This window comes from Molothrus ater, chromosome 2 (genome assembly GCF_012460135.2).
Source record: "Molothrus ater isolate BHLD 08-10-18 breed brown headed cowbird chromosome 2, BPBGC_Mater_1.1, whole genome shotgun sequence".
NCBI classification, from domain to species: domain Eukaryota; kingdom Metazoa; phylum Chordata; class Aves; order Passeriformes; family Icteridae; genus Molothrus; species Molothrus ater.
Genome location: NC_050479.2, coordinates 30228061 through 30254473, shown reverse-complemented (window position 1 = coordinate 30254473; position 26413 = coordinate 30228061). Strand labels below are relative to the sequence as shown.

General features: G+C 42.3%; 1 protein-coding gene across 1 annotated transcript in view; it reads left to right on the top strand.

Moving 5' to 3' along the window:
- MAP4K4 (mitogen-activated protein kinase kinase kinase kinase 4) overlaps nucleotides 1-24675 on the top strand; it is a 166535-nt gene extending 141860 nt beyond the window's left edge. Inside the window, exons 23-33 of the mRNA XM_054518253.1 lie at nucleotides 254-374; nucleotides 1533-1724; nucleotides 4107-4224; nucleotides 4493-4663; nucleotides 8863-9011; nucleotides 14135-14264; nucleotides 16612-16712; nucleotides 17434-17583; nucleotides 18421-18580; nucleotides 20580-20719; nucleotides 21435-24675. Of these exons, the coding sequence (XP_054374228.1) occupies nucleotides 254-374; nucleotides 1533-1724; nucleotides 4107-4224; nucleotides 4493-4663; nucleotides 8863-9011; nucleotides 14135-14264; nucleotides 16612-16712; nucleotides 17434-17583; nucleotides 18421-18580; nucleotides 20580-20719; nucleotides 21435-21518 (1516 nt within the window). The 3' untranslated portion in view covers nucleotides 21519-24675. The remainder of the gene's footprint in view (nucleotides 1-253; nucleotides 375-1532; nucleotides 1725-4106; nucleotides 4225-4492; nucleotides 4664-8862; nucleotides 9012-14134; nucleotides 14265-16611; nucleotides 16713-17433; nucleotides 17584-18420; nucleotides 18581-20579; nucleotides 20720-21434) is intronic.
- Nucleotides 24676-26413: the final 1738 nt, after the last annotated feature.

The following is a 26413-nucleotide window of genomic DNA, read 5'->3' as shown; positions in this document are numbered from 1 at the left end:
ATATATTCAAACACTAAAGATAGTCTTCTCAATGTCCTTTCCCTCTTCTCCCATCATTTGTTCCAAAACAAGAAACTGTTTAACAATATCTTGCCTTTTTTTTTTCATAGAGAGGCTTTTCTAGGCAGCTTATGTAAATATTCCACTCTGGCTGTAATGCAAATTAATTCTGAGTATGCTTTGATGCAGGGCAGTGACAGCCAGGGCACTAGTGCTGTTATCTCACTCCAGTTATTTCTTGTCTAACAAATAGGTCAACGTTGAACTTGAGCAATGGTGAAACAGAGTCAGTAAAAACCATGATTGTCCATGATGATGTGGAGAGTGAACCTGCCTTGACTCCTTCTAAGGAGGGCACCTTAATTGTTCGACAGGTATTGCTTTTCCTTCCCTGTGCAGTGCTGCACCCTTTCTGTGCTCATTAACCCACTCGCTCATTCACCCATGCTGTTTCTACATTATATTTGTTGTTCGTATTATCAAGACTCAGCTGTAGAGAATTTCAGATCAGCAAGATGTTTGATGCATGCAAAGAGGAGTGTAGCTCTTCACCCTTGCTTCTGTTTTGCATGCTTTCCAGTGACACTCATGGCAGCACCATACAGAATATCTCCAAGTGGGAGAGAAGGGTAGAAAAGCTGCAGATGTGTGGAGCAAGTACCTGGAGCAAAAGCTTAGTTTTAGCACAGAACCAAATCTGTATCTCAGGAGTAAGGCTGGGAGGGAGCTGGGGTGGGAGCACTCAAGGTTTTTTAAATTGTTTTGAACCTGTAGTTTAGGGCATACAGACCACCTAGATAACATACACACACATGTACATGCAAATTCACACAAGAGTTGGTGTGGGGAGAAGCAAAATAGGCGGTGAGGCAGAGAATGTGGACAGAGTAGAGTGCTGTGTTGTTGCCTTTGATTCTGAAATTATTGTGTTCTTGTGCCTCTGAAACATAATGGTTCCCTGGTTTTAAATGAGCTTGTGTGTTAATGAGCGTGCTAGCTTATAGGAGTTTCCTCAGTAATCGCATTTCTGAGTTTCACAACTGAATGCCAATTTCTTAATTGAGTCCTCTTATTTGAAAATTAAGATTTCATGGTTATTGTTTTAAATAGTTAGCTGAAGGGATTCTCCAGAAAGTCCAAACTGCTATCTGTATAGGGTCTAAGTTAGTTTTAAACTAAACAATAGGGAAAAAAATCCTCACCCCACCCCCAAAAATGTGCTTGTCCCTGTTGTGGTGTTGGACTTAGCAGCGCAGTTGCTGTTCTCTTAATTTGTGGAACTGGCTGTGCAAGTCAACCACATGAACCAAGCATTTGCCTGCTGGTGGGAATTTCATGAATTCTAGTAGCTCTGCCCACTTTCCCTTTCCATGCAGGCATCAAAGCACAGATTATAAGCTTTTTTAAAAAATAAAAAATTAAAAAAAAAAAGTGAAAAGGTAGGAAGTGAGGGAGAGAAGGAGAGAGGTTGTTAGGGATATAGACTTTTAAGCAGCACTTGAGCAAGACAAGTGTGCCTGTTTTTTCTACAGAGTACAGTTGACAAAAAGCGTGCCAGCCATCATGAGAGCAATGGCTTTGCCGGTCGCATTCACCTCTTGCCAGATCTCTTACAGCAAAGCCATTCCTCCTCCACTTCCTCCACCTCCTCCTCCCCATCCTCCAGCCAGCCGACACCCACCATGTCCCCACAGACACCCCAGGACAAGCTAACTACTAATGAGGTATGTCTTACACCACAGCTGGCTGCTTTCATAGGGTTATAGCAGCATTGCCTAGTAGCTAGTTTGCAAAGGAATTCCAGCCAATCTCCCCTGCTTTTTTTTTCTGTCACCTTTGTTCCCACCTCCCAAATAACACATTTCAGTTCTGTGTAAGAAGCCCTTAACTCTAGAGCAGTCCCACGCCAAACTTGCCAGTTTACTATTTTTGCTTCCTTTTAGTGAGTCATTAATTGCATGGCGTTCATTTTAAACTAAACTTGACTACTGCATTTTCAAGCCAATATCTTTTTAATTCTGTTTTATTCCGGGAGCAGGCTAATTGCAAGCAATGTGCCTCTTCAGAATTAGCAGTTAATTTTGGCTTTGTCAGTAAAGGCTGGACTAGTTTCTCCACACATATGAGGAGCTGCTTGTTGAGACTTACCCAATGGGAGAGGAAGTGGCTGTGGAGGGATTTTGCTCACTAAAGCTTGCCATGTGGGCTGGGTGAACAAATCAGGTGTTGCCTGGGAGGGTTGTAAAAGCCTGAGGTATTGTTATATTGGAATAATGAATGGGCGAAAATCTTTGGGTTTTTTTCCAAGTATGTGTGTACTCTGAGAAGCAGCTGTGTAAAGATGACTGTTATCCACCAGCACTGATTATATCCAGGTGGAGAAGGCTTTACCATGGGGGAAGCTCCCTCTTGCTGTCCTGGGCTGATCCCAGGATGGTGCCTTCCTTTACTGAGTGCAGGTGGGAAAGCCTGGTCCTTCACATGTGTTAGCCCCTTGCAGCAGAGGAGTTAATCCATGTACAAATGAACAAAGGGCTGTTTGCCCCTTACCAGCCCCAGCAGTGAGCGGGGAGCCTTGTCTGGTGGCTCCACTCCTGGCTGGGCGGCCAGCCTGGCTTACAAGGAGAGCCTCTGAAGCAGGGGGTGGTACAGGGTGAGTGAAAGTTGGTGAAAAGAACTTCTGCTGCTTCTCAGAGTAGAGTCCTGCCATGGAGGCGTGCAAGTGTTGTGATAAGGAGAGGTTGCAGTGAGCTGGGTAGGTTTATGGCAATGCACATGCTTACCACATAATCAAAAATGCTTCTTAACCACATAGCAGGTGGGTGGGAGGGAGAGTTTCCTCCTGGAAATTAATTTAGCTTTATACATCGTTTCCAGCTGTGCTTCATTGTTCTTTGATCTTTCTAAAAGCACACTCTTGTAGGTTATGGAGATCAGTTGATTGATCCAGACATGTGCTTGCTCATTACTTTGGTCTAAGCGATACGTAAGCAGGGTTCAGGTAACTCAGCTTGGGAAGTGGGGGCTGTGGCAGTGCCTGGTGATGAAGGAGCCTTTTGGTGTTGGGCTGTTCAGGGCAGGGATAAATTCCAAAGACCCATTGCTATTTCTTTCTGTAGAGGCTTAGGAAGATTAGAGGTTGAAGATTAGTTGATGCTAAACAAGTGTCTTGTAACAATATTTGCATAAAACTGAGCAAAAAACCCAATACTGTTCAGTATAACTTACCACATGCACATTCTTTATATATACACACTTTTTTTTTCCACTTGTCCCATTCTGCTTCAGTATGATATGTTGTCACTATAATACTAAACTGGCAAGGGTTTTTAAGTTGTTCCATTTCCACTTTTAACAGTTCATTGCTTCACTTGTCTTCTTTCTTTCTTTATGTTTTTTCATGTTTAGACTTCATAACTCAGCAAGCACCAGTGATTTTATCCACTACATATTCATAGTGTCATGTCACTGTTTGCTACACCTTCCACACTAATGAGCCCCTTTGTTCGATACAGGTTTAATATGTTGCTTTGTCAAATAAAGGTGGAAGAATCTGCTGCAGCTTTCTGGCAAGAGGCTCAGGTTAAACAAAATAGGGAGAATGAACAGTAGTGAACACTGAAACATAACCCATCATAGAAGTGAATGCTTGATCCCAGATGGTTCTGATTTTGTTGCACAAGCCAAGAGATCAAACTTCATAATTTAATTAACTACCTCAATTCAGAGATGCTTCATAAATTCAAAAATTGTAGGTAGTGGGCAGCTTGCAGATAAAACAGTATACATACATTTAAGCAGATTGTCAAAAGGAGAGACATTCCCTTGCTTTGTGCCTGATTGTAGTGGTCTGTATTAAAAAGCTTTGCTAGCAGCTGAGGTTCAGGGATGACAATTCAGCAAATTGCATTTTGCTGTAACATGTGTAGTGTGCATATGTATCTAGCTCAGGTGTGGTGCCTGCAGTGCTTTGTGTATCTATAAAGGAAGTATAAAAGCTTGGGGAGGCTCTGTAGCATAATTCCATAGTGCCTTTAAATGTTGGTGTTTGTTATCCATGCTTTTTATTGTCATTAATATTAATAAAGTTGAAATTTACATTGCAGACTCAGTCCGCTAGTAACACACTCCAGAAACACAAATCTTCCTCCTCCTTTACACCTTTTATAGACCCCAGATTACTACAGATTTCTCCATCTAGTGGGACAACTGTGACTTCTGTGGGTAAGTAAAGTAGCTGAAGACAACAATTAAAAAAGGGTTCAGTGGCTTCAGTGGCTCTTTAAAGTACTTAAGAATGTTACCATCCTGCTTTTTATTTGTTTTGCAATGGATTGCATAATTTATTTTCTTTTTCCATTTACATTTCTTACAAAAATTAGGACTCTCTCATTGTTCTCAGTTACTGATTTGGTTTGTATAATATAAAAAATCTATGTCCAGAATCCGGCACTTGAAGGTATTACATGCACGTTACTTTTTTTTCTTTCAGTAGGATTTTCTAGTGAAGCAATGAGATCAGAGGCAATAAGGCAAGACCCTACACGGAAAGGATCAGTTGTCAATGTGAACCCCACAAACACACGGCCACAGAGCGACACCCCAGAGATTCGCAAATACAAGAAGAGATTCAATTCCGAGATCCTGTGTGCGGCCTTATGGGGTAATGCAAACCTGTTCTTGCCTTGCCATTCCTGAAATGTAATGTGCCAGTAGGAGCTTTCAGCCTTTGATAATGCATCTCCAAAACTGTAGCTGTTTCTCTGCATTTATTCAGTGCTTGCTTACATCTTTTTTTGTTGCAAGACCTGATTATTATTGTGTTTTTTTACAGTATGTTGCTTCTGCTTTGTTATGATTTCCCACTGGTACATATATGCTTCTGATGGCACAGTTTAGACTGAGAATCACAGAATCATTAAGGTTGGAAAAGACCTCTGGGATCATCAAGTCCAGCCTTTGACTTAACACCACTGGATCAGCTAGACCATGGCACTATGTGCCCCATCCAGTCGTATCTTGAACTCTAGCAGGATGATAGCTCTTATCACCTCTGTGGGCAGCCTGTTCCAATGCTTAACCATACTTTCAGTGAAAAAGTTCTTCCTGGTATCCAACCTGAGCTTGCCCTGTCATAGCTTGAGGCTGTGTCCTCTTTTCCTGTCACAGGTTGTCTGGGAAGGGCTTCATACAGTTCATCAGGATGTTCTTTTCAGCCCTTTCCAAACCCTGCTGGTGCATCTCTTGCAGCTTTTGGGAGCTTGTAGTAGTCCTTGCACTGTACACCTGGTGCACACAGAGTATTCTTTTGAAAAAATTATCATCTTCTTCAGGCTCTTGCCAATGTATCATTGCAGGGCTTGATTAAGGTGTGTTGTGTAAGATGACTTGTCGCCTCAGTCATCAGTTTATGTAAGAAGAGAAAAGGATAGAGGAACAATTCCCATTCTGAGACTTAGCTTTGTTTAGAGTGATTACTGCAGAGAGAAGCTGGGTATGAGATGTCAGCTGACCAAGTCTGTCTGGTCTTCTTGTCACTAGGGATAATTTGTGTTGGTATCAGACAGTCAGGATCCCACACTTCATCAGGCTTTGAGCACTGCCTGTTGCCTGCTGCAGTGTAGAATCTCTGCTGCAACCCCTAGCCAAGGCTTTTCTGTGGTGTTTGTTTCCTGGAATTTCACAGAATCTGTGAATTAGTTTTTTCATTATCGAAATGTTAATAGTTGATGCTTGTGTATGTTACATACATAGTTATCTAGTATCCCTAAACTTGGCAGATTATAAATGCACATGCCGGTCTTTAAAAAACTTAAGAAGAAGAGAACTGGCCATTGCCCTGCAGTGTATGATTATTGTAAAGGTAACACTGTCCCCTCTCTTTTTTACATTTTTATAGCTCTTTCCAAGGCTTTAGTTCTCTTTTGGGGTTATGTCCAGCATTTCCTGTTTCTCAGAACAGCACCTTTGCCCCAGTCTTCTTTCCTGCATACCTGTGTCAATGAAATAGCTCTCCCAACACCTTGTCTTCCTATATGCTATTTTCTTTATTTCCAGAATTTACAGATAAGAATTTTTACCTCAACACTATTTCTGCTTGAATTCCTGTGTAACATTCTCTGATAAAGATAAGACTTGTGCAAATGTAAACTTTCAGGCTGTGAGAGGCCAAAGGCAGAGAGAAATCATATGGTGTCAGTAAAGATGACTCATAATTTCTCTGATCTGCCTTGTTTTGCCAGTAGCAATTTGTGTTAATGGTTTTATATTTCTTTGATCTATATATCTGTCTGTTAGGGTGGTTTAAAGAATAGGTGTAAAATCCTAGAGGTGTTTTACAGCTGTAACACAGCCCTTCACTGAACATTTAGGGCCAAACTGATGGTGATACAAGTTGGTACACATGCTTACTTCTTGATAATGTTTAACTTCCTTCACCCTTAAGAAAATTAAACCATTTCATGGTGATGCTTTCTATTCAAAAAGAGAGGGCCTTGCTTTGCTTTGCCTTTACCAGTGGTAATGCCAGTAGTATCTGGCAAGCTGTTAATTGCATTAGGTCTCTGATGTGGTTTCTTCTGGCTCTGAGTGGTGAAAGCCAATGTTAATTATGGATGGATGCAGTAACACAGATTCTTACACCCAGCCTCCACAGACAGCCTGTACTTTTTCAGGAAGCATTTCCATTTGTTTGAAAAAACCAGAGCTGCTTAATTGTAGGGTGGCAGTAGAAGAGCTCTGCTGTCTGTGAGTGAGGAGGGTGTCTGCACTGTAAAATATAAGCCCTGCTTGCCACCAGTGTAATACCTCATTAGTTTCATCTAAAGTGCACATAGCTGAGGGAGGGGGTTGGGCACAGGTGTGCATGAGAGCTCAAAGCAGGAACAGCTGCACCAGAAAGGCAGAGGCAGGAGAGGTGAGGGTGGAGGCAGGAGCAATGGAGTCCTGATGGAGAACAAGGAGGGGAAGGGACCCTGAGGGAGCAGTTTGCATATGGCTTGCTTTGAATTGTGCCCACCCTGGAAAAGGTGCAGAAATACATCTTGAAACTTACAGCTTTGTTCAGTGGGTACTGGAGCTGTAGGAAGGAGACAAGCTGCTGGGCACTTCCTTGGCTGGCTTGGTGCTGCTTCAGCCTGTGCTAAGCATGACTTGTGTGTGGCTCACTCTCCCTGCTTCCTTCTGCCTCTTCCCAATCTGAATATTGTCCCAGTAAGAGGGACAGGCAGTGTGAAATGCTCTTGGGTGAAGTGGCCATTGCCTATGGGGGCTGTGGGGTGGGATCCAGTGGGTACAAACCAGTTGCAAGATGCAGAGGTGAGAGGTGGGCAGCACAGGGATGAAGGAAGCGTCAGCAGCTGAAGGAGAGCCTGGAGGGTGACAGGCCTCCCAGGAGAAGTATTAGAACAGCAAATCTAAGCAAAGATGCCTTGGGACTGCTGGGACCTCTGAAGTTTTCTTACTGAAAAGGGTAGGGAGAGGATAATGGAGAGATGCATGATGATTTCTGAACTCACTATGGGCTACATCTGTTTTTCTCATCCACTCAGAGGCTTTTAAGAGCCAGCACCAGCAGCTCAGCCCCCTCCCTATTGCTACTGCTTCCCCCTAACACCCTCTCCCCTTTCAGAGACACCTTGTGCCCCCTGGGTCAGGCTTAATGTGCCCTCCTTTTTGCAAGCCTCTCCCATGCCTGGTATCCAGGGGGTGTTTAGGTGAGCAATAATGCCCTTTTTCAGTACTCTGAGAAGGCACATCACTGCTGTAGGTGCACTAATACACACACACACACACACACACACACACACCCCTACCTGGCCCTGGGCCCACCTGCTCTATCAGAAAAGAGCCTGTTGGCCCCAGTGTAGTTGTATGTGGGGGTTAATTGTCTGACTAGGGATTAAGACCATTCAGCAGTGTAACTATGACCATCTTGTGTGAGTTTTGCTTTTCTTACTTCATTATTTTATTGTGCTAAAGCATGGCAAATTTTGTATTGGGATTGCAACATGGAAGTCTAATCAAGTGAGTCATACATTGATGTGATTTCCATTTCCTGTACTGTACTTGAACTGTCTCTGCAAAATTTGTGAACTTCTGGACTTAAATACTATTGCAAAGAAATAGTTATTAAATTTAAGAGTGATAATATATTAATAGATATTTAAAACTTAGTCCCATATATATCTATTATATTAGAAAATGTAATTGATTCTAAATAGTAAGGTTTTATGGACTCTTGGAGTGTTCCAGTGGACCTTTGAAACTTAGTGTAAAGAAACTGGCCTACTGACTTTTCTCATCTGTATTTCCTTGATCTTTAGGAGAAGCCTTTGGAAACACAAGATTACTGTAGTTCCTCTAGTTTTAACATTCAGATGGAAAAGATTGTTGTGAAGCTGGGAACAAACCCAGTGCTTACCCTTTTGTGGAAGGGCTGCAACACAACCTGTTTTTCTCAGTGGGAACTGTTTTTATTGCCATGTCCTTGTCAAGAGCATCCTGCTACCACCCCCCTAACAACAGCTAACACATCCTTGGAATGCATAGGCTTGCATACCTCTTTGTGCCTTATCTGTCCTTCCACATTAGTATGCCTTATTTTTTGGGAACAGGTGCTCTAGAAAGCTCTCTGTGGTCTACCAGTCTCTTGAACACTGCTTGGTGTCGGTAGTCACTGTGGGCAGGTAGTGTAGAGAGCCTCTGCAGCAGGAGATCTTTTAGGCTACAGGCAATGGAGACCCAAGCAGCTGTGGTTAGACCTGATTGAAACAAGACAGTTGCTCTGTCAGTCATCATTTCCTCAGAATATGTGAGAAAAAAGTGCTTACTAACTTGGATCTCTGGTTTTGTTTTTTCTAGGAGTGAACTTGTTGGTGGGCACTGAAAGTGGTCTGATGCTGCTAGACAGAAGCGGGCAGGGGAAGGTTTATCCACTCATCAATCGAAGACGATTCCAGCAAATGGATGTACTTGAAGGGCTGAATGTCTTGGTGACAATTTCTGGTAAGGTTGACTGTTGAATGTCATATTTTACCTCCATGTGGCATGGTATGGCAGAAAGATTTTCTTGGCAGCCTGTGCTTTGAGGGGGAAGTCCTGACTGAAGTCAGTGGGTTTCCCATCATTTCATCTCTGAGTCTTCAGTTTATTTCTGCAAGTTTTCCACACAACACCCATGCCTGCTTGCTCCCTGTCCTTCCTTCTGTGGAGTGACCTTTAAAAATGCTGCATGAGTTTGTGGGAAATGTCTGACTCTGTTTCCTTGTTCAGTATTTGAGAGCTGGAAGTTAATGTTTGTGAAGTTTGGGAAAATAGCATTCTTTCCCTCTGTCATGATTACTTTCTACCTGGCCTCTTTCTAACTAAAACACTAAGTGCTCCTTGGGTTTAAGAACGTTTTTCTTGTGTGTTAATATCTGTAGAATGGGGAAAGCTCTTGCAAAATAGGGAAGTAAGAGTGATGTGCAGTAAAAGTGTGAGAGTGAGTAGTACAGTGTGTACATGGTGTGGAAATAACCAGAGTGAGAAGGCAGATTGGTGCCTGGTCTCTCACTGGGTGCAACTTGGGAATGGCAAAGCAGTGGGAGATGAAGGGTGGTGGTGATGCTTGTGTTTGTTTTGTGTGTGCTGATAAAAAATGTGTTTTATGAAGCTTGAGGTTCCAGACTCTTTGGCTCCAGAAAGTTATGGCATAAGTTATGGCAGAAGTTTAACCTGCTGTTGAACAATCTGATGTGGTGCATTGTTGGTCTTTCTTCACAGGTGCTATTCAGCCAGTTACCTTTTGTTTTGTTTTGTTTGGTTTGGGAAATCAGCCTTTGCTCTGTTGTGTGTGTGTGACAGGGAGAGGATGTTACGTGAGGTTTCTCACTGGATTCGCTGCTGTTTTTCAAATCCACCTAAATTTTTTTGAGGCTCTGGAACCTCTCTAAGTGTGCTGGAGGAGCTCTCTGGCTCTCCCAACACTTGTTCAAAAGGACACATATTAGACATTTAGTGGAATTTAGTGCATTGGCGATGTGTTACCACAGATCCAAAGAGCCATGCCCATGCTGCTGTCATCAACACGGGATTTGTTTCTGTCTGGAACAACTGAATTTTATTGGCTTGTCACTTGCTACATGCTCAGATACAGCTATGCTGTGAAATCTATAAAAAGAAAAAGATGAATCAAGCAGCGTTTAAAAATACACAACCTGCTGTGTGTCCTTTTGATGTCTAATGCAGTATGTTAAAATATAAGCTGTTTGAAAGGCACTATTTGATAGAGTTTATTTTATAGCAGACCTTGTCAACAAAAATATTGTATAATCCAACTTGTGTAAAATCAGTTGGTTTGAAACATATCCTATACAAATCACAAGTGTCTGTGATTCAGTCTTGTGTATAATTGTTTTAAGTTTATTTATTTTTGCATCAGTCACAATTGGAGTACCCTGACACATCCGTTTTCTTTGTTTCCTTCAAAACTATTGCTTCCTCTGTGGAGACACGCTACATTAACCCTTAAGAAATCAGCTGATCCTTGGTTGTTCTGTGCCTTTGTGTCTGTGCCATCTCCTGTGTTTTATGGGAGGTTACTGGAGTATGAGGCAGAAGAGGCATTCTTGCCCAGTGAAAGGCAGGGCTGGGGGAGCATATTCAGTGAAAATATAATGCTGTTATGCCCAAACTTCCCCTTATATCCTGCTTTTGTTTTCTGTGCTGCACATCTCAGTTCTTTACCCTCATGCTGGACTTCCCTAAGTATCTTTTTATTTATGATGCGTTGCTTCACCTCTCCAGGCAAAATTGGAATGCTGGAGTTGAGGGTATGTTTCTGCAAATGGTGTGTTTTGGCAGATTAGTGATGGAACTGTCTCTGAGCTTTGTCCCAGCGCTGCTACAGCCTCGCTGGAAGCATTGTTCAGCTCACTGTGGTGCACTCAGCCGTTTGTCCCCCTGAGTTTTTTGGGAAGTGATGTGCTGATGGTGGTAGGGTTTGAAAGGTGTCACCACGTTGTGCGAAGAAGTTGCAGTGTGTTAGGATTTTGAGAGGATTGTCACCTAAACTTGCTTTGAATAGACAATAGAGTCTGAAAACATGAAATCAGTTCTTGGCCCAATTTATGTTTGAAATACAGAACTTTCTGACAACAAAGCTTTTGATACTGAGATACTGAGCCTGCTAGAAATAGTACAAGAGCCTTGCAGGTAAAGCAAGAGTAGTTGATTGGTGCTTCAGTTCATGCTGTTGAGAGGCAAAAACCAATTTCATCTGCTCAGGTGGTGCAGTGCAGAGTCATAAAATGCTGGAGGAGAGAGCGGCAACGTGCATGCAGAACACGCTCCAGTTGTGGCTCCCTGAGGGTTTTGCCAGCCCAGCTGGCTGATGGTGGCACCAGGAAGGTAGGAAGAGATGACAGAGTGGAAGAACTGGTTGGAATCTGCCTGCTTAATAATTAAAAACCACAGTGACAATAAAAACAAAAAACTCGGTATAGGAAAAAGGACTTGCATTTGAAACTATGTCTGTGGGAGAATCCAAGCTGGGTGTTCTCACAGAATTCGCTGTCTGATTAGTTCATTTGATGGCTGGAGCAGAGTTTTCTTTCTTATTTCATGATCATAAAGATTAGATCCATGCAAAAAATAAAAAATACCAGAATTTTGAGGGCTGTTTTAACTGACTGGTAGAGCTTTACAAAGAGAAGGATCTAATCTCCCCCACTCCAAATGTGAGCATTAAGAGCAGCATAACTTGTTGAAATAAATGCATAGCCATGTTTATATAACTAACCGGTTCTGCTCTTTTCATGTCAGGCTGCAGAAAGGCAGAGGAATTTCCTGTCTTGTGACTTTTCCTTGTGGTCTAGACACCAGAACACAATAGGAACACATTTGAGATATTTCTCAGTTGTTTTGAAAAATGTTTCTGGTTGGAGAGAAATACCCTGGTGCATATCATGTGAATTAAAAGGAAAAAGTTGCCGCATGCTGGGAAATTCCCATGTGCACTGTTTGTTCTGAGTCTTAAAGTTTGACTAAGCTACTGGGGAACCTACAACCATGGAAATATCTGAGGCAGAATTTGTCTCCTTGTGGGTAGGGACTCAGCATGGTTTTGAAAGCATTTGGTACATTGTAGAGACCCTGAGCCCTCTGAGCTCTTTCTTGCCCAGAACTGCAGTGGCTTCTGATCTGAACTATGTTTCCTATTTTTCAGTGTTCTTAAAAGAGCCCTTGTGGCTATCATTTGCAGTGTTTTCATGGAAGGACCTTTTCTTGGTTACATGTGGGACTTTTGGAAATACTGTTTCCTTCACTAGTCCTCCAGATCTTGAGAAAGCTACAGGAGTGGTAGGGCTTTACCCCTTTCTGAAACATAGCTTTCTAAATATTAAGTCTGGAGGTAAATCAGGGTACTCATTTACTGCCAAATCTATAGTCCCATTTGTAATGGAGATAAACAAAAGATAGTGCAGTGTTACTTCACATTTCATTGCATGGCATCAGAACAGAAGGGCTTTTAAAACTGAGTATCAGATCCAGTATTTACAATTACCTCTCCAATTCCACTTTAAGCTTAGTGAACAGATTTTTTTACTTTGAAATTGCCTCCTCTTTTCCTCCTGTCCTTTCCCATCCAAGTAATCATAAAAATATCTTTTAGGCCGTGTGTCTTTTTAATGCAATGGCTTATGGTGCTGGAGTCCATAGAGAACCCTGTTTGCAAGCTGTGCTTCCCCACATTGCTGCCCCAGCTCCTGCAGATGCTTTTCCTGACAAGCCTGGCTCTGTTAGGGGATCCCTTACTGTCAGGGTAGGGGATCTGTGCCAGCTCCAGCCCCGCAGTGTGGAGCTGGCTGTGCACAGCAGGATGGTCTCAGTGCTCAGGCCTCTTGTCCTGCTGCAGCCAGTATCCCCTGAGCAGCCACCTGTGAACTAATCTGTCTGTGTCCTGTGAAAATGTAAATGATAAATTAAAGACATTTAGCTGAACTCTATAGCTGGATCTGGCTGGCAGGCTGCCAGGTGTGGCATCTTGATAGGTAGTGGCTTTTGGCAGCACAGACCAGTATGGTGTTGCTTGGCCAGCCCAGCAGTGACTGCAGTACAGGACACCTGTCTCCCTCTCACCTCCAACAGCTGAAACACTGGAAAGACACATGGCTCCTCAATGTGGCTGGTGCAGCAGAGCATGGAGCTGCTCTGCTGACAAGTAGGGTCCCTGAGGGCATCTCCTGTAGCCCTTCCTTTCCAAGAGACCTCATGGAGCCTTGTTAAATGGCTACTGGTCAAAGCAGGGATGATCTCTCTTCCTCAGCCGCAGCTTAATCTGTGAAACTATAATGGTTACAAGCAGCAAAGCAGCTGGAGAAAAAGAGGATGCAAGCTTTGAGTATGTGCATTTAGGGCCATCTTCTCACTAGCTCAGTAAATGCTTTGTAAGCCATTAATTGTTAAAGAATCAGTGGTAAACTTTATCATGAACCTTGGTTTGCATTCTAAGAGGCCTTCCTGTATTGAGAGTTAAAAGTCTGAGCTGTATTTTGATGACGTGGCAGATGCTGTGTCAGTTGAAGATAGGGCAGCCTGGGCAGGTAGCTTCTTTCACCTGTGGAGAAGAAACACCTCTCTCAGTTTCTGTGTGCAGCCTGCTAAGTATTACACCCTTGCAGCTCAAGGGGAGGGCTGCTGACAAAGCAGTCATCAGCTTTTAGCAAGCAGATGAAGTTAAAGAGCCATTCTGACTCAGTTTTATATATATATATATATATATATATATATATATAAATCTCAGTGCATGACTCTTTGGTGCTTTTGTTGTGGGAGTTCCCTGTTCTAGTGGAAGTTGTCTTGGTCCTAAGAACCAGATAGCTGAAGAGTTGTTCCCTTGAGTTTGTCATTTATGTTTGTGTGATATTACCATGTGTATCTATCATTGATTAACAGGAAAGGGCATGTCTGGGTGGAGTCTGGAGTGAAGCTGTTGTGGATGAAAAACTGAGGGAGATTTCTGTGGTTGCAGCATTTTCTCCTTCATTGTTGGTTTGTTTTGCAGAGCTTTCTGTTTGCCTGGGTAGGGCTTTTTGCAAGTATCTTCCTGTGGAGATAAACTTTTTTTTTTTTCATTTTGTGTTCAGGTAAGAAGAACAAGTTGCGAGTTTACTATTTGTCGTGGTTAAGAAATAAAATCCTGCACAATGATCCTGAGGTAGAAAAGAAACAGGGCTGGACAACGGTGGGCGACTTGGAAGGCTGTGTGCACTATAAAGTTGGTGAGTAGCAAATGCAGTAAGTAACCAAATGGTTGGGATAAAGGATGGCTGAGAAAGGGAACTGCAGTACATGAAGCTATTGGGTTTATGGTTTGGTTGGTTCTATTTCTAGCTGTTTTATCTGTTTCTCAGGGTGAACTTGCTGGCAAAGCACCAAAATGACAAATTACAGGGTTAAATCGAAGATGAGAGGGGGTTTTGTGGTGGGATGATGGGTTGGGAACTGGAGAGTGTGCAAATCCCATCTATCTCCTTCCTGTAATGGATGCAGCTTCCAGAGGGGTGCTGATCTGGGCAGTGAGGGCTGGTAACATTTCACCCCCTCTTTAGGTAATAGAGGGATTCCAGCAACTGTTTCCTTTACTAGTGAGTTTCCCATATTTTTTACCATGATGAATTTACGTGCTGGAATAGATTGAAAAAGTCTCTCTTTAATGTAGATTTTAGAGACTGGGAGAAAGGAAAAAAAAGTGTGAGGAGAAAGAAAGCCCAGGTAGCAGATGAGCTTTGGGGAAGAACCTGGGCACAGAAGCATGTCTGTAACTCCAGGGTGATTAACTGATTCCTCTTAGCTCATGAAATTCCCTAATGCCATCTCAGATCTGCTGCAGTACAGCTACAGAATCAAATGTGTTTTCACCAGGCAGGTGCCCTTTGAGTGGTTTTAAGTAATTTAAATGGATTTGGGTATAGAAACTTCCACCAAAGCTGGTGAAAGGACATGTGGCATTCACAGCCAGTGGAGTATATTCAGTGAGCCTGCTGCCCTGCAGGTGGGAATATGAACCAAGAGCTCTTTCTGCTGCTTCAGTTTCACGGTGCATCCTAATGGGCACTGGATGTTGCCTCTGATTTGATTTTTCTCCCAGGAGCCAGCTCAGTTCCTTTCCAGCTGTGTCAGTCAGTGTGGAGCAGCAGCAATCAAACTGTTCTCAGTCTCCTCCTATCATGCGTGTGCTCTTGGAAAAACCTGCTAATGGGGCGTAATCAATAACAATGGCAGTAAGTGACTGCTGAGCCAGGAGCCTGACCCCGAAAACAATTAATAATGCACTCCTCTGGTATCAGACCCCAGGGTGTCAGCAGCATAATGAAGTGGCCTGTTAACAATACATCAGCAGCTATTGAAAGGAGGCTTTCCAGCAGGGAAGCGTCTGAAACAAAGAGCATTCTCTTCCTGATGAAGAGGGGTTTGTTAGCCTGGGCTACAGCCTGGCACTGAACTTCCCTCTGAACCACAGAAATACAGTGGATTTTTTCAGGTAGTGCGAGGCCTCTGACAGCTGCGCTTCAGTTCCCAAGGAGGAGAGCTCTGCCAGTAGCTGGGCTTGCGGTCTGGACGCTGTCACCGAGGCAGCTGGCACTGATCACTTCCTTGTCTCTTTGATGCAACAGGGGTCTCCGATGTCAGGGTGAAGTGGTATTTATGGATCTCAGTTGCTTCAGGCAACTTTTGGCTCCTCTAAATGAGAAATTGCTCTTTTGAAACTTAAGATTTGGGTGAATTCCCAGATAGCACCCAGAGTAAATAATAAGAATTATCAAATGTCCCCTTTCACAGATGAGGTGGTTTTGTTCAACAGCCCCCTCTTCCCCGTGAAAAAATTCCAGGAAGTCTTGTAAGCTAGACAAGACCGAACAAAAGCTCTGTTTTTAGTCAGTACAGCTGTGGAGGTTGAGAGACTTTTTTTGTCTGTTGAAGAAGTGTCAAGTCCCTTAACACTTACAGCTCAGTCTTTCTTTCCTGCAGAGTTCAAAGAGCAAGTAGTAGCATGGTTCACTAGTATAATGACACTTTATTTCTGATAAATTATGTGATTTTTGTTTTCTTTTTCTCAAATGAGTTATCTCAGAATTTGGGGACAAAGGAAAGTGCTCCACTGTTAAGCTTGTCTTTTGCTTTTGAAATTGAATTATGTTGTAATTTTCATTTCTTCCTCCTTTCCTCTGGGTAATTTTTCCATCAGCTCAGACTAGCACTGTCGTGACTGGAACTGCCAGTAATGGACTCTTCTACAGTCATGGATGGCCCTCTTTTATTGGAATGTTCCTGAAAACAGCTTTTCTTGGCTTGATGACTAAGCACTATCCACTATGGAAAAACATAAGTGGAAATAAGTAGTGACTAGTTAATTCTGAAGATTATAAGATGGTCACTTGCTAGTAAGAGTAATGACTTATGTAGCATAAATGTATCAAAGAGCTTCACTACACAGAAGTACAATCCTAAAATGCAATGCTACTAAACTCTCAAAATATCATGCTTACATAACTTGTCTTCTTTCTTGATGTAACTGGAATGACTTTGGAATTATGCTGAATTCTTGTTTGTTTTCTTTAATTTCAGTAAAATACGAAAGAATCAAGTTCTTGGTAATTGCATTGAAGAGTTCTGTGGAAGTCTATGCATGGGCACCAAAGCCATACCATAAATTTATGGCCTTTAAGGTAACAGTATATTTCAGCTCTAGATCGTATTTTCTCATAACCACCTGCAGTTATCCCTTTTACAAAAATGTTCTGACATTGTGTCATGACCATATTCCAAGTTCTTTGATAAATCTCCACAAACTTAGTGTTATATTTTAATTTAGAAGGGTTTTTTTTTAATTCTAAGAGTCAATACATTTAAAGCTCTAAATTGCAACTGAGCATAAACTAATAATGACACAACATCACAAGTTTTTGTTTGCTCTCTCTATTAATAAAATATGGGACAGAGAGAAGTGGACTGAGTCTAAGCTGCTTTGTCTGAGCAGAGCAAGCAATGAAGTGATATTCAGCAATGCTATGGGACTGGTTTTGAATATTGCTAGAATGAAATCAGCTGGCTTGGTATAATTGCCAGGCTGGTTTACAGACAGTTACTGTGGGTTGTAGATTGAAGTACTACAGGAGTGCCCAATTGCCCTGGACTTTGGGGAGAACAATTCTTAATAAAAAAGCAAATGGACTGAGTAAACCCTATAGAAAATAGCTTAGGTGATTGAAATGCAGCAGTTTGCAGAGTAGCCTGTCCATGAGAGATGTGTCAGCCTAATGGGTCTGGTGTCCAGGGGCCAGAGGGATGTGGAGGAATAAATCCACAATGTGTGCATGTGAGCATGTTTTTATAAACCCCATTGTTGTTCTAAGCAGTAAAGTAATCTCACTGATGGTTGTCTCACAGTCATTTGGAGAATTGGTACATAAGCCATTGCTGGTGGATCTCACTGTAGAAGAGGGTCAGAGACTAAAAGTGATCTATGGCTCCTGCGCTGGCTTCCATGCTGTGGATGTGGATTCAGGATCGGTCTATGATATTTATCTACCAACACATGTAAGAGCTGCTGTTGTGTCTGGCTTTTTCTCTTTCTTTCTGGTGGGTCACCCCCCACATCCAACCCCTTCCTTTCCCCAAATGACCAATGTGTCAGGCTGTCCCTGGGGATCACTGCCAGATGTTTGCAGTGGTATATTGGGTGCAGGGGTCTGAGCAGATATGGCCACATGTGCTGTGGAGTTTGTATCACAGTCAGTCCTCACCTCATAGTCAGTGTGTCTCTATGGTTTGGAGTTGCTCACTGAGATCTGATGAGGACCAGTGTGACTGTGTCAGGGGTGGCAGCTAAATGCCCAAGTACTCTGCAAATGTCCAGCAGCACAAATGACATAACACCCAAGGATTGGGTTCTTGCAACCCAAGAAAGGGTTGGCAAAGACCAGGTGACTTTAGCTGCCAAGGTTTCCCGATGTTCATTATACACAAAGGTATAATGGGCCACCAGATGGGCCACCCCAAGCACTGTTCAATGCAGTGCAGAGATTTGAGATCTGCATCTGCTCTGCTTGCCCCAGGCTCCCTTTCTGCATATGGAAAGAAATGGGGACCCCTACAGAGAAATTAATCTTTCCTCAGTTTAGATGTCTGCCTTAAGAGGATTTCTGCTCCAGGGGTTTACAGGTCTTGGTCACTGTGGTGTCTAGCTTGAGGGCAGCAGATAGAGCACTTGTAAAGTGAGTGAATTTGGGACTCAATGATCTTTAGGGTCCCTTCCATCCAAGCCATCCTATGATTCTGTGGATCCCTGATGTGTCAGCCAAAACCAGAATCCCCCATCCCTTTCTTCTAGCACAGGCTCTGCAGCATTAAACGCTTCCCCTTCTGTCTCTGTAGATCCAGAGTAGTATCCAACCTCATGCAATCATCATCCTCCCAAACACGGATGGGATGGAGCTGCTGGTCTGCTACGAGGATGAAGGAGTTTATGTCAACACATATGGAAGGATAACCAAGGATGTGGTTCTGCAGTGGGGAGAAATGCCAACTTCAGTTGGTAAGTGCCTCTGGTGAGCCATATGCTCTTAGGGAGTGTGAGTCTGTGTGCACGTGGGCAGAAGGAGGGAACATGGAGCGTGCTGCTTCTGCATCGAAGGCAGTGCTGTATTATTTCTGGAAAACAGCTGTGCAAAGTGAGGAGTAATCATATGGATCTGCTTTGTGCTGAAGTTTTTGTGAATAAAACCCAAACAATCAAGTTGAGGAGTTCATGATTGAGAAATTCACTATGACCTCTGTAGGTCCTCTGTACCTCTGTAGAAATTCACCATGACCTGCTGCAGAATTTTTGCTAGACAGCCACAAAGTTGTGGAAACCTTTCAGTATAAAGGCATATAAAGTGGCAGATGAGTAAAACACTATGGGTAAGTCTATGTAGATAACAAAAAGTGAACCTCATTTGATGTCTTTAATTCACCCTCAGATTGCTCATCTCTCCTAGCACCATCCTCCCTCATCTCTCCAGCTCAAAATAAGGTGTTGAGAGTGAGAACAGTGAGTGTAGTACACAAGTACACACCAGAGTCCCTCCTGCTTGTGCTGCTGTAATTCAGTACAGAGCAAAGCAAGGGCTGTAGGCAGACCCTCCTTTTGTTGGGCAATCACATTGCATTTAATGGGCTGTGGGATGGCTGCACATATTGGGAGATGATGGCTGATAGCTGTTTGAGCAACAGGAGCAACAATGCAGGAGGAAATTGAAAGAAGTTACATGCACAGCGTGTTCCCTCCTGTGCTGATTAACTCTTGACTAGATCCTAAAAGCAAGCAGAATATATCAGCTGGCAAATTCCAGAGCCTTTGGATACTTGAATGCTTGTGAAGTAGTAAATGGCACTGAGGCCACCAACACCATCTGAACATCTCATCTGGCAATTTTTATTAACTATTGGGCCCAGTTAGCACTAGTGGAGAATTTAAAAAGGAATAATTTTCCTTTATAACATCGGGATGGTATATGCACTGTTGGTGTACATTTTACTGTAGAAGATAATTTGATTTAATTTCACTGAAAACTACTATGAATATGTTATATAAAAGGAAAGTACTGTAATAGTAAATATTTTTAAATTTTGCTGGCCAGGAAGTCCTTTTTATTCTTCTGTTAAGTATGCATGCAATAGCTTAGTCTTCATTAAGTTCCCTTATGTTATTTTTGACAGCATTCCTGAAACTATCCACAAAGTTGCTTTGTGAATATATCTTTCTATAATGTTGGTGACTTCACTTTTTATTTCATTTGCTTACTGCTATCAAAAATAGTTTTTTTTTTTTGCTCATGCTACTACTAATCTGTGTTACCTGTGACACTTGAAGGAAAAATGTTTGATTTGTTGTTGTATTTGTACACAAAGGGATGCAGTATGTCAAATAATAATATTTCTACATTGAAAGCTTAATGTGGGCCTCTTGTGAGCCACACAGAATGATCTGCATTTGGCTTTCTCAAGGAGATCAGTTTTTCAATTATTACTCCTATTAAGAGAGGCTAGGTAATTTTTTTCTAGTTTTACCTTTCCCTCTCATTCTTTGTTTTTGCTGACAAACTCCATCAAGGAGGGAAAATAACACATAAGACAGAGTTGGTGCATGGGACACACTGTAGTGGATGGGCTTAGTCTATTTAAACCTTGGCTTCTGCTTTCTCCTAGTCAACACCTAATTAATATGTCTCTTTGTCTCAGACTTGGAAGAAAAGGCCTGTGTAAAAACTCAATGTTCCTTCCATTTAATTAAAGGTTATAAAGTTTCCTTTGTTATGAATGCTCAAGGAAGAAGTTTATAACATAGGAAACATGCAAAAGAAATTAAATTTTAAAAAATTTCTTAGGCATCTTGAATGTTCTGAGGACAGAAATAGGCCTCTGAACATGCGTGTAGCTACAATAACGCACATGCAGGTAATTTTTAACTAGACTGTGTCAGGATATTCCATGCTTTTCTCATTTCTCCTGTTGGCCTCTGCCTGTCCTAATGTGCTGTTTTCTTTCCAAAGCATACATCCGATCTAACCAGATCATGGGCTGGGGAGAAAAAGCAATCGAAATACGGTCGGTGGAAACTGGACACTTGGATGGTGTGTTCATGCACAAAAGGGCACAAAGACTCAAATTCTTATGTGAACGCAACGACAAGGTACATTCCCTCCCCCCAAGGTTTTTGCCAAGATTATAAACATGTACTTCAGTTGGGTGCTCAGGCTGGGGTGACCCTGAGCAGCAGCCAAACACCCAGCCAGCCTCAAGCTCTCTCCCCTTACCCATGGAAGGGAAAGGAAATAGTCAGAAGGCAAAAAGACTCATGGATCGAGATATGGACAGTTTAATAAGACAGCTTCTACATGCAAGCCAGACTATAAAATAAAGACTTAATACATAGTCTCCCATGGGCAGGTGGATGTCCAGATGTTTTCCACACACAATGCTTGCTTGAGAAGGCAGATGTCATCACCACAGTGTCCCTCCTTTCCCTGAGCTTTTATTGGTGAACACGATGCTGTATGTTATGGGACATCCATTTGGTCAGTTTGGGTCAGCTGTCCCAGCATTGTCCCCTTCCAGCCTTCTGCCCATCCCAGCCCACTGGCCTTTTAGGGGCGAGGGAGCTGGAGAGAAAGCCTTGATAACTGTGCCAGTGTTGTTCAGCAGTAGCCAAAATAGGGATGTGTTAACAACACTGTTTAACATAGGTGCAGAGCTCTGCACCCCACAGGCCGCTATGAGGAGCATCAGCTCCATCCCCACCAGCCCAGACCAGCACTGCAATTGCACTGCAAATACTGGGAGAGTGAAGGCACATTGGAACCACTGCTGTCCTGCCTGTTGAATTTGCCAATGTCTTTTCTTTGCAGGTTTTCTTTGCCTCCGTGCGGTCAGGTGGAAGCAGTCAAGTCTATTTCATGACCCTTGGCAGGACTTCACTTCTGAGCTGGTAGAAGCAGTGGGATTTGGAGAGGAATTGCTGACATCCAGAGTCTGAGATCTTCATAACTTGGAATTACTTTCAACTGGAGTACAGACCTGCACGAGTGCAGCACTCTGTGTAAATGTGTGTGCAGGCATCACTGGTGTTAGGTTTCTTTATGTTTTTCAACTGAGGCTGCGAGGCAGCTGGTGCTGTAAAGATATTGCCATCAGGTGCTACAATGTCCTTGAGATTTGGGATCACGCTAGAAAGCTACAGGTCTTCTTTTCCCTTCAGCTCCAGTGTTCCTAGGATTTGAAGGACTCTGTTTGTTAGTGTTAAAACAGAGGAGGGAGGGGGGGGAAACGGAAGAAAAACAAACCAGGCTTACCATGACCATGCTGTTTGTTGAGTGGACAGAAGGCAGGCAAGAGAAGGTGAGAAGTGGTGTGTAGAGTGTCAGACTGGCTGAAACAGAGGGCAGATCTAGTCTAGTAATGTTAACAATGTATTTAATTGACATTTCTTTTTTGTAATGTGACAATATGTGGACGAAGAGGAAGGGGCAGGTTTTAAGAAGTTAATATTTATAAAATGTGAAAGACACAGTGACTAGGATAACTTCTTTTTGGGGACAGGGAGGGTGGGAAGGGGCTTGGGGTGGAATTCTTAGGGTTTTTTTGTTTCTGCAGTTTTATTTTGGCCTGGCCAATAACTTTAGTAATTTTCTGTGTACCAGGTGTTGCCTGAAACATGTGCAGGTGATTAAAAAAAAAAAAGGAAAAAAAATTTCATTTTCTATAATGATTCTGTGTTAGGCCAGAACTTGGTTATGTCACAGTATTAGCACTGCCTCAGTTAAAGGTTTAATTTTTGTTTAAACCTAGAAGTGCAACAACAGTTTTACCACAGTCTGCACTCGCAGAACTAAAAAAAAAAAAGAAAAAAAAAAGAAAAAAAAGAGAAATAAAATCCAAACTACATATGTTTATTTTTTTGTGCCTACCTCATTGTTTTTAATGCATAAAATAAAAGAGGTGGTTTAGTTTATACGTTTTTAGAAGAAAACCATTAATGTCTAATTTAATCTTAATACCAAAACTACCAGATTGAAAGGTTTCTGACTGTTATTGCATAGCAAGTTTCAGCAGGAGGAGCGAGTAGTCCCTTGGGGCAATAGTCGTAGCGATATGGCAGTGAGACACTGATTAATGTAATCTGCTTACAAAATTTGGTAAAGCAAGCATTTTTTAAACCAGTTTCATCCTTAATAGAAGTATGACTTTAGCCTAAACCAGAGGTTTGACTCTTCTAACACATGGGCTTAGTAACAGGCAGGTAAAAGTAACTAGGCTAGTTCTATAAATTGTTAAATGTTGTAGGAAACATTTTGGGGCGGTGATGTTTTTCTTTTTTAAGAATGCAATGCACTAAAACTCTTTTAAGAATGTAGTTAATACTGCTTATTCATAAAAACAGCGTATACCTGTGTTTAGATGTAAGATCCCAGCTCTGGCTTTTTTCCTTTCTTTTTTTGTTTTTTTTCTTTTTTTTAAGTCAGTTTTATTTTATGAATAAGTTCTGACATTTTAATAAATGTCTTGAGAGTAATAATTTGTTAGTGGCTACATGTTCATTACTTGAGAAATCTTGAGTGTATAATAATCTGTTGGTGTTGTAATAATGCACAGTGTCACGATTCAGCCATTTTTCTTTTTGGTTTTTTTTTTTTTTTTTTTCCCCCCCTAATTCCTTTGGTGGGGTATTTTGCTGACAGCTGCCTTAAGCTGTTCATTCAGTGAACAGGCTCTCAGTGTTTCATGGGCTTTGTCTTCTGCTGTGGTTAACTTTCCTTCATGGCATGACAGGTAGGGCTTTTTAAACACGTGTTCTTCAATTCAGTCAAGCTGATGGCTCGAGCGACTGGTCACACAATCAATTAAGAGCCAAGAGCACCACGTGTGCAAAGCTCAGACTCAACAGACCCTTCTTTTGGTGTCAAATCTGACTGCTGTAAATCCTTCAACCCCGATCAGCGCTGCTGCTGAGGACTCTCCTTCGAGCATCGCAGAGGGCTGAAAAGCGAGCGGTAAATGCGTAACCTCCAGCGCATGCGTGTGCACACAGCAACCCCCACTCCCCCACCCCCAAAAAGAATCAAAACTCAAGAAAGCCTTACATTTGCTGGCGGAGGAATACCTAGAACTATTTTTTTTTAATTGTATGACTTTTGGATAGTGTTGAAGGTGAAGGATGTGTTCTTTTCAGGCCCGGTGTGGTCAGCCAGAAGAACGATCGACCTTTTGTACTATAATGAACTAAAGGGGACTCGGAGACACAACGTGATGGTAGACATGGGTGTGATCACAGAGCTGCCCTGTAGTGTAGTTTGCCGAAGCTGATTCGATCGAATGTCAGTCTGCGTGATTTAAATCTTCCAGTGCTATGTGGTCAAAATTAATCTAGTCCTTGAAAGCTGATTGCTGTTCACCTAGAGGAAGATGCTCCAGTGCTATAGGGATGCCCAGGTCATGGATATGTGCTGTTGAAGTTTTGAGGCTCTGGGGGAGGGTGGAAATCTCCTTCCTTCAGAGGGTCTGCCCATCTGGCAGCTTCTGCCTCCACAGAAGTGCCAACATGGCAAGGTAAAAACAGTATTACAAAACCACTTCATATACCAACATCGAACTCTTCAAACAGTGCTTTTGTAAGCAAAGAAGAAAAGAAAAGCTCCTAGGTTTAGTTTTAAGCTTTAATAAGTAATAATTTTCTGTATCTTTAAGTCAAAGTAACCCTAACTTGTATGACTGCAGTGTTTTTATTTTTTATCTTATGCACATGTTATGTTGGAGAAAATGTTTACAAAAATGGTTTTGTTACACTAATGTGCATCACATATTTATGGTTTATTTGAAAGTGATTTTTGTGGGTTTTTTAGTTTTTCATAGTAGTAGTAGTACACTTTTTGTGATTTATAACCCCAAACTCTGCTGATTATAAAGATGCTAAACAATAATACAAAATGACAAACTGCATTAAAATTACTAATCGTAGAGCTGCAAAGCAGACTGGTGACAAGTAAAACACTCAGCCTTTTTTTTGCAGTGCTATCTAACTTGTCTTCTGTGTATTATGGAAATTACTGTTTTTTCCCCGTTTTTCCTTAAATAAAGTCAAATTGACACCTATTGTATGTGAAAAGTACTTTGAATATCTACTGGCTGCAGAAATCAAGCTGCATGTTGCCTAGTTGCATGTTACCATAAGAACAAAAGACTTATTGTCAAATCTCATAATTTTAGAGACTTTGACAATAAATGTGGGCTTTTGAGGGCTTTTTTTTGTTGTTGTTCTTTTTTTTTTTTTCCTTAAAGCCCGATCTCCTGGTGCAGTTGCTCTTTTGAGAATTGCAGTTTTTGCTTTTACAGAGAAAGGAGAGTGAAAAATCATAGAAATGTGAGTGCAGGCCCGGAAAGAAGTTGCACAAGGAGAGCTTGGGTGCATTGTGAACGTGCCCTCCTGCCATGCTGCCTTCAGGCCTGTGGTTTTTGTAAGCTGGCATTGCTTTATTGCCAAGAGTGCATGAACAGCAGTCCTGAGCTGGACTCTTGCACGGCATTAAAGCATGGCTCCAAAAAAACCAGGCTTCTCCTAAGCCACAAATGCTGAGGAAGTTTGATGCAAAGTTGCTGGTTTTGCCCCTAGGGTTTCCCCTGGGCTTTGCCTGTGTTTTTCCACCAGAGGCTCTGTCTGTTTTCTGCAGTGGAGATAAGTTTCCTTCCGACTAGGCTGGTCTCTGTAGGAGGAGGAAGAGAAGGAGGAAGTCTGTGGTCCCAGACTTCTGCCTTTCCTTTCATCTGCAGAAGGCATAGGGATGTGGTGTAAGCTGAAAAATGTTTCAGGGTTTCATTTGCTTCCTATAGACAAAGGTATCTGAAATCCATAAGCCTCACAGCTTTTCCACTTCTGCAAGGATAGATACTGACTGAGCTTAAAAAACTCAGGACCAGCCAACTGCTGGTCAGGTTCCTGTGGGTTCCCCTCCAGCTGCTGCTTCAGAGCTGCTGGTTTTCCTGTCATCCTTGACCCATTGTTGAACATGCTTAGGTGCAGTTGGGTGAGCACTGTTAGCTGGTTGTGGAGACAGATATGAGCTGATGCTTGTTCCAGCATGCAGTAAGGGCCTGAAAGCAGCAACCCCAGATGTGAGTTTTGGAGCAGGTGCTGGCAGAGGCAATGAAGAACAGGGAAAACCTTTGTGCTTCACTGAAGAAAGGCACAATTATGGTGACTTACAGTAAAAGAAAATTAAAAAAGATAAGAGCGTTGGAAACCATGTAGCAGATCTCACTCCTCTGTGGGACTTAGGTAGGTAGCAGTGGTGAGAGAGACAGATTTTTTACTTTGAAGGGAGGGAGGGATGTCCATGGGGCAGAAGAGGACAAACAGTGCAGCAAAGGATGCGCATGTAAATCTTTAAAATTAACAACTGAATTAGTCAAACCAGAAAAAGAAATCATCAAATGTCAAAATTGAAACAAAATTTTTTACAAAGCTTTAAAAAATGCAGATTAAATATTAGTAAAGTGCAGAACACTAACCTAGAAGATTTAAGCAACAAAAATCTAAATTAGAGAAGATAACAAGAGCCGGTTGCTCTGCTAAAAGTCTTGTGCCAGAGCAATAAGATTGCATAGAACTGTATACAAAGGTGGGAAAGTCCTGCTTTGTGGGCTGCTACCTTTTGTGCAGAGACCTTGTTAATTCTTCCACTTGTATTCATGCTGTGGTCTGGGATGAGGACTGTAATACTGCTGAAAAGACACTGAAGTTGCAGAAACTTTAAATGCAAGAAAAGAGCTGATGGCAGAGATGGGACTCAGCACTGTGCCTTCAACACGGGACTCCACAGTCTCCAAATGCTCC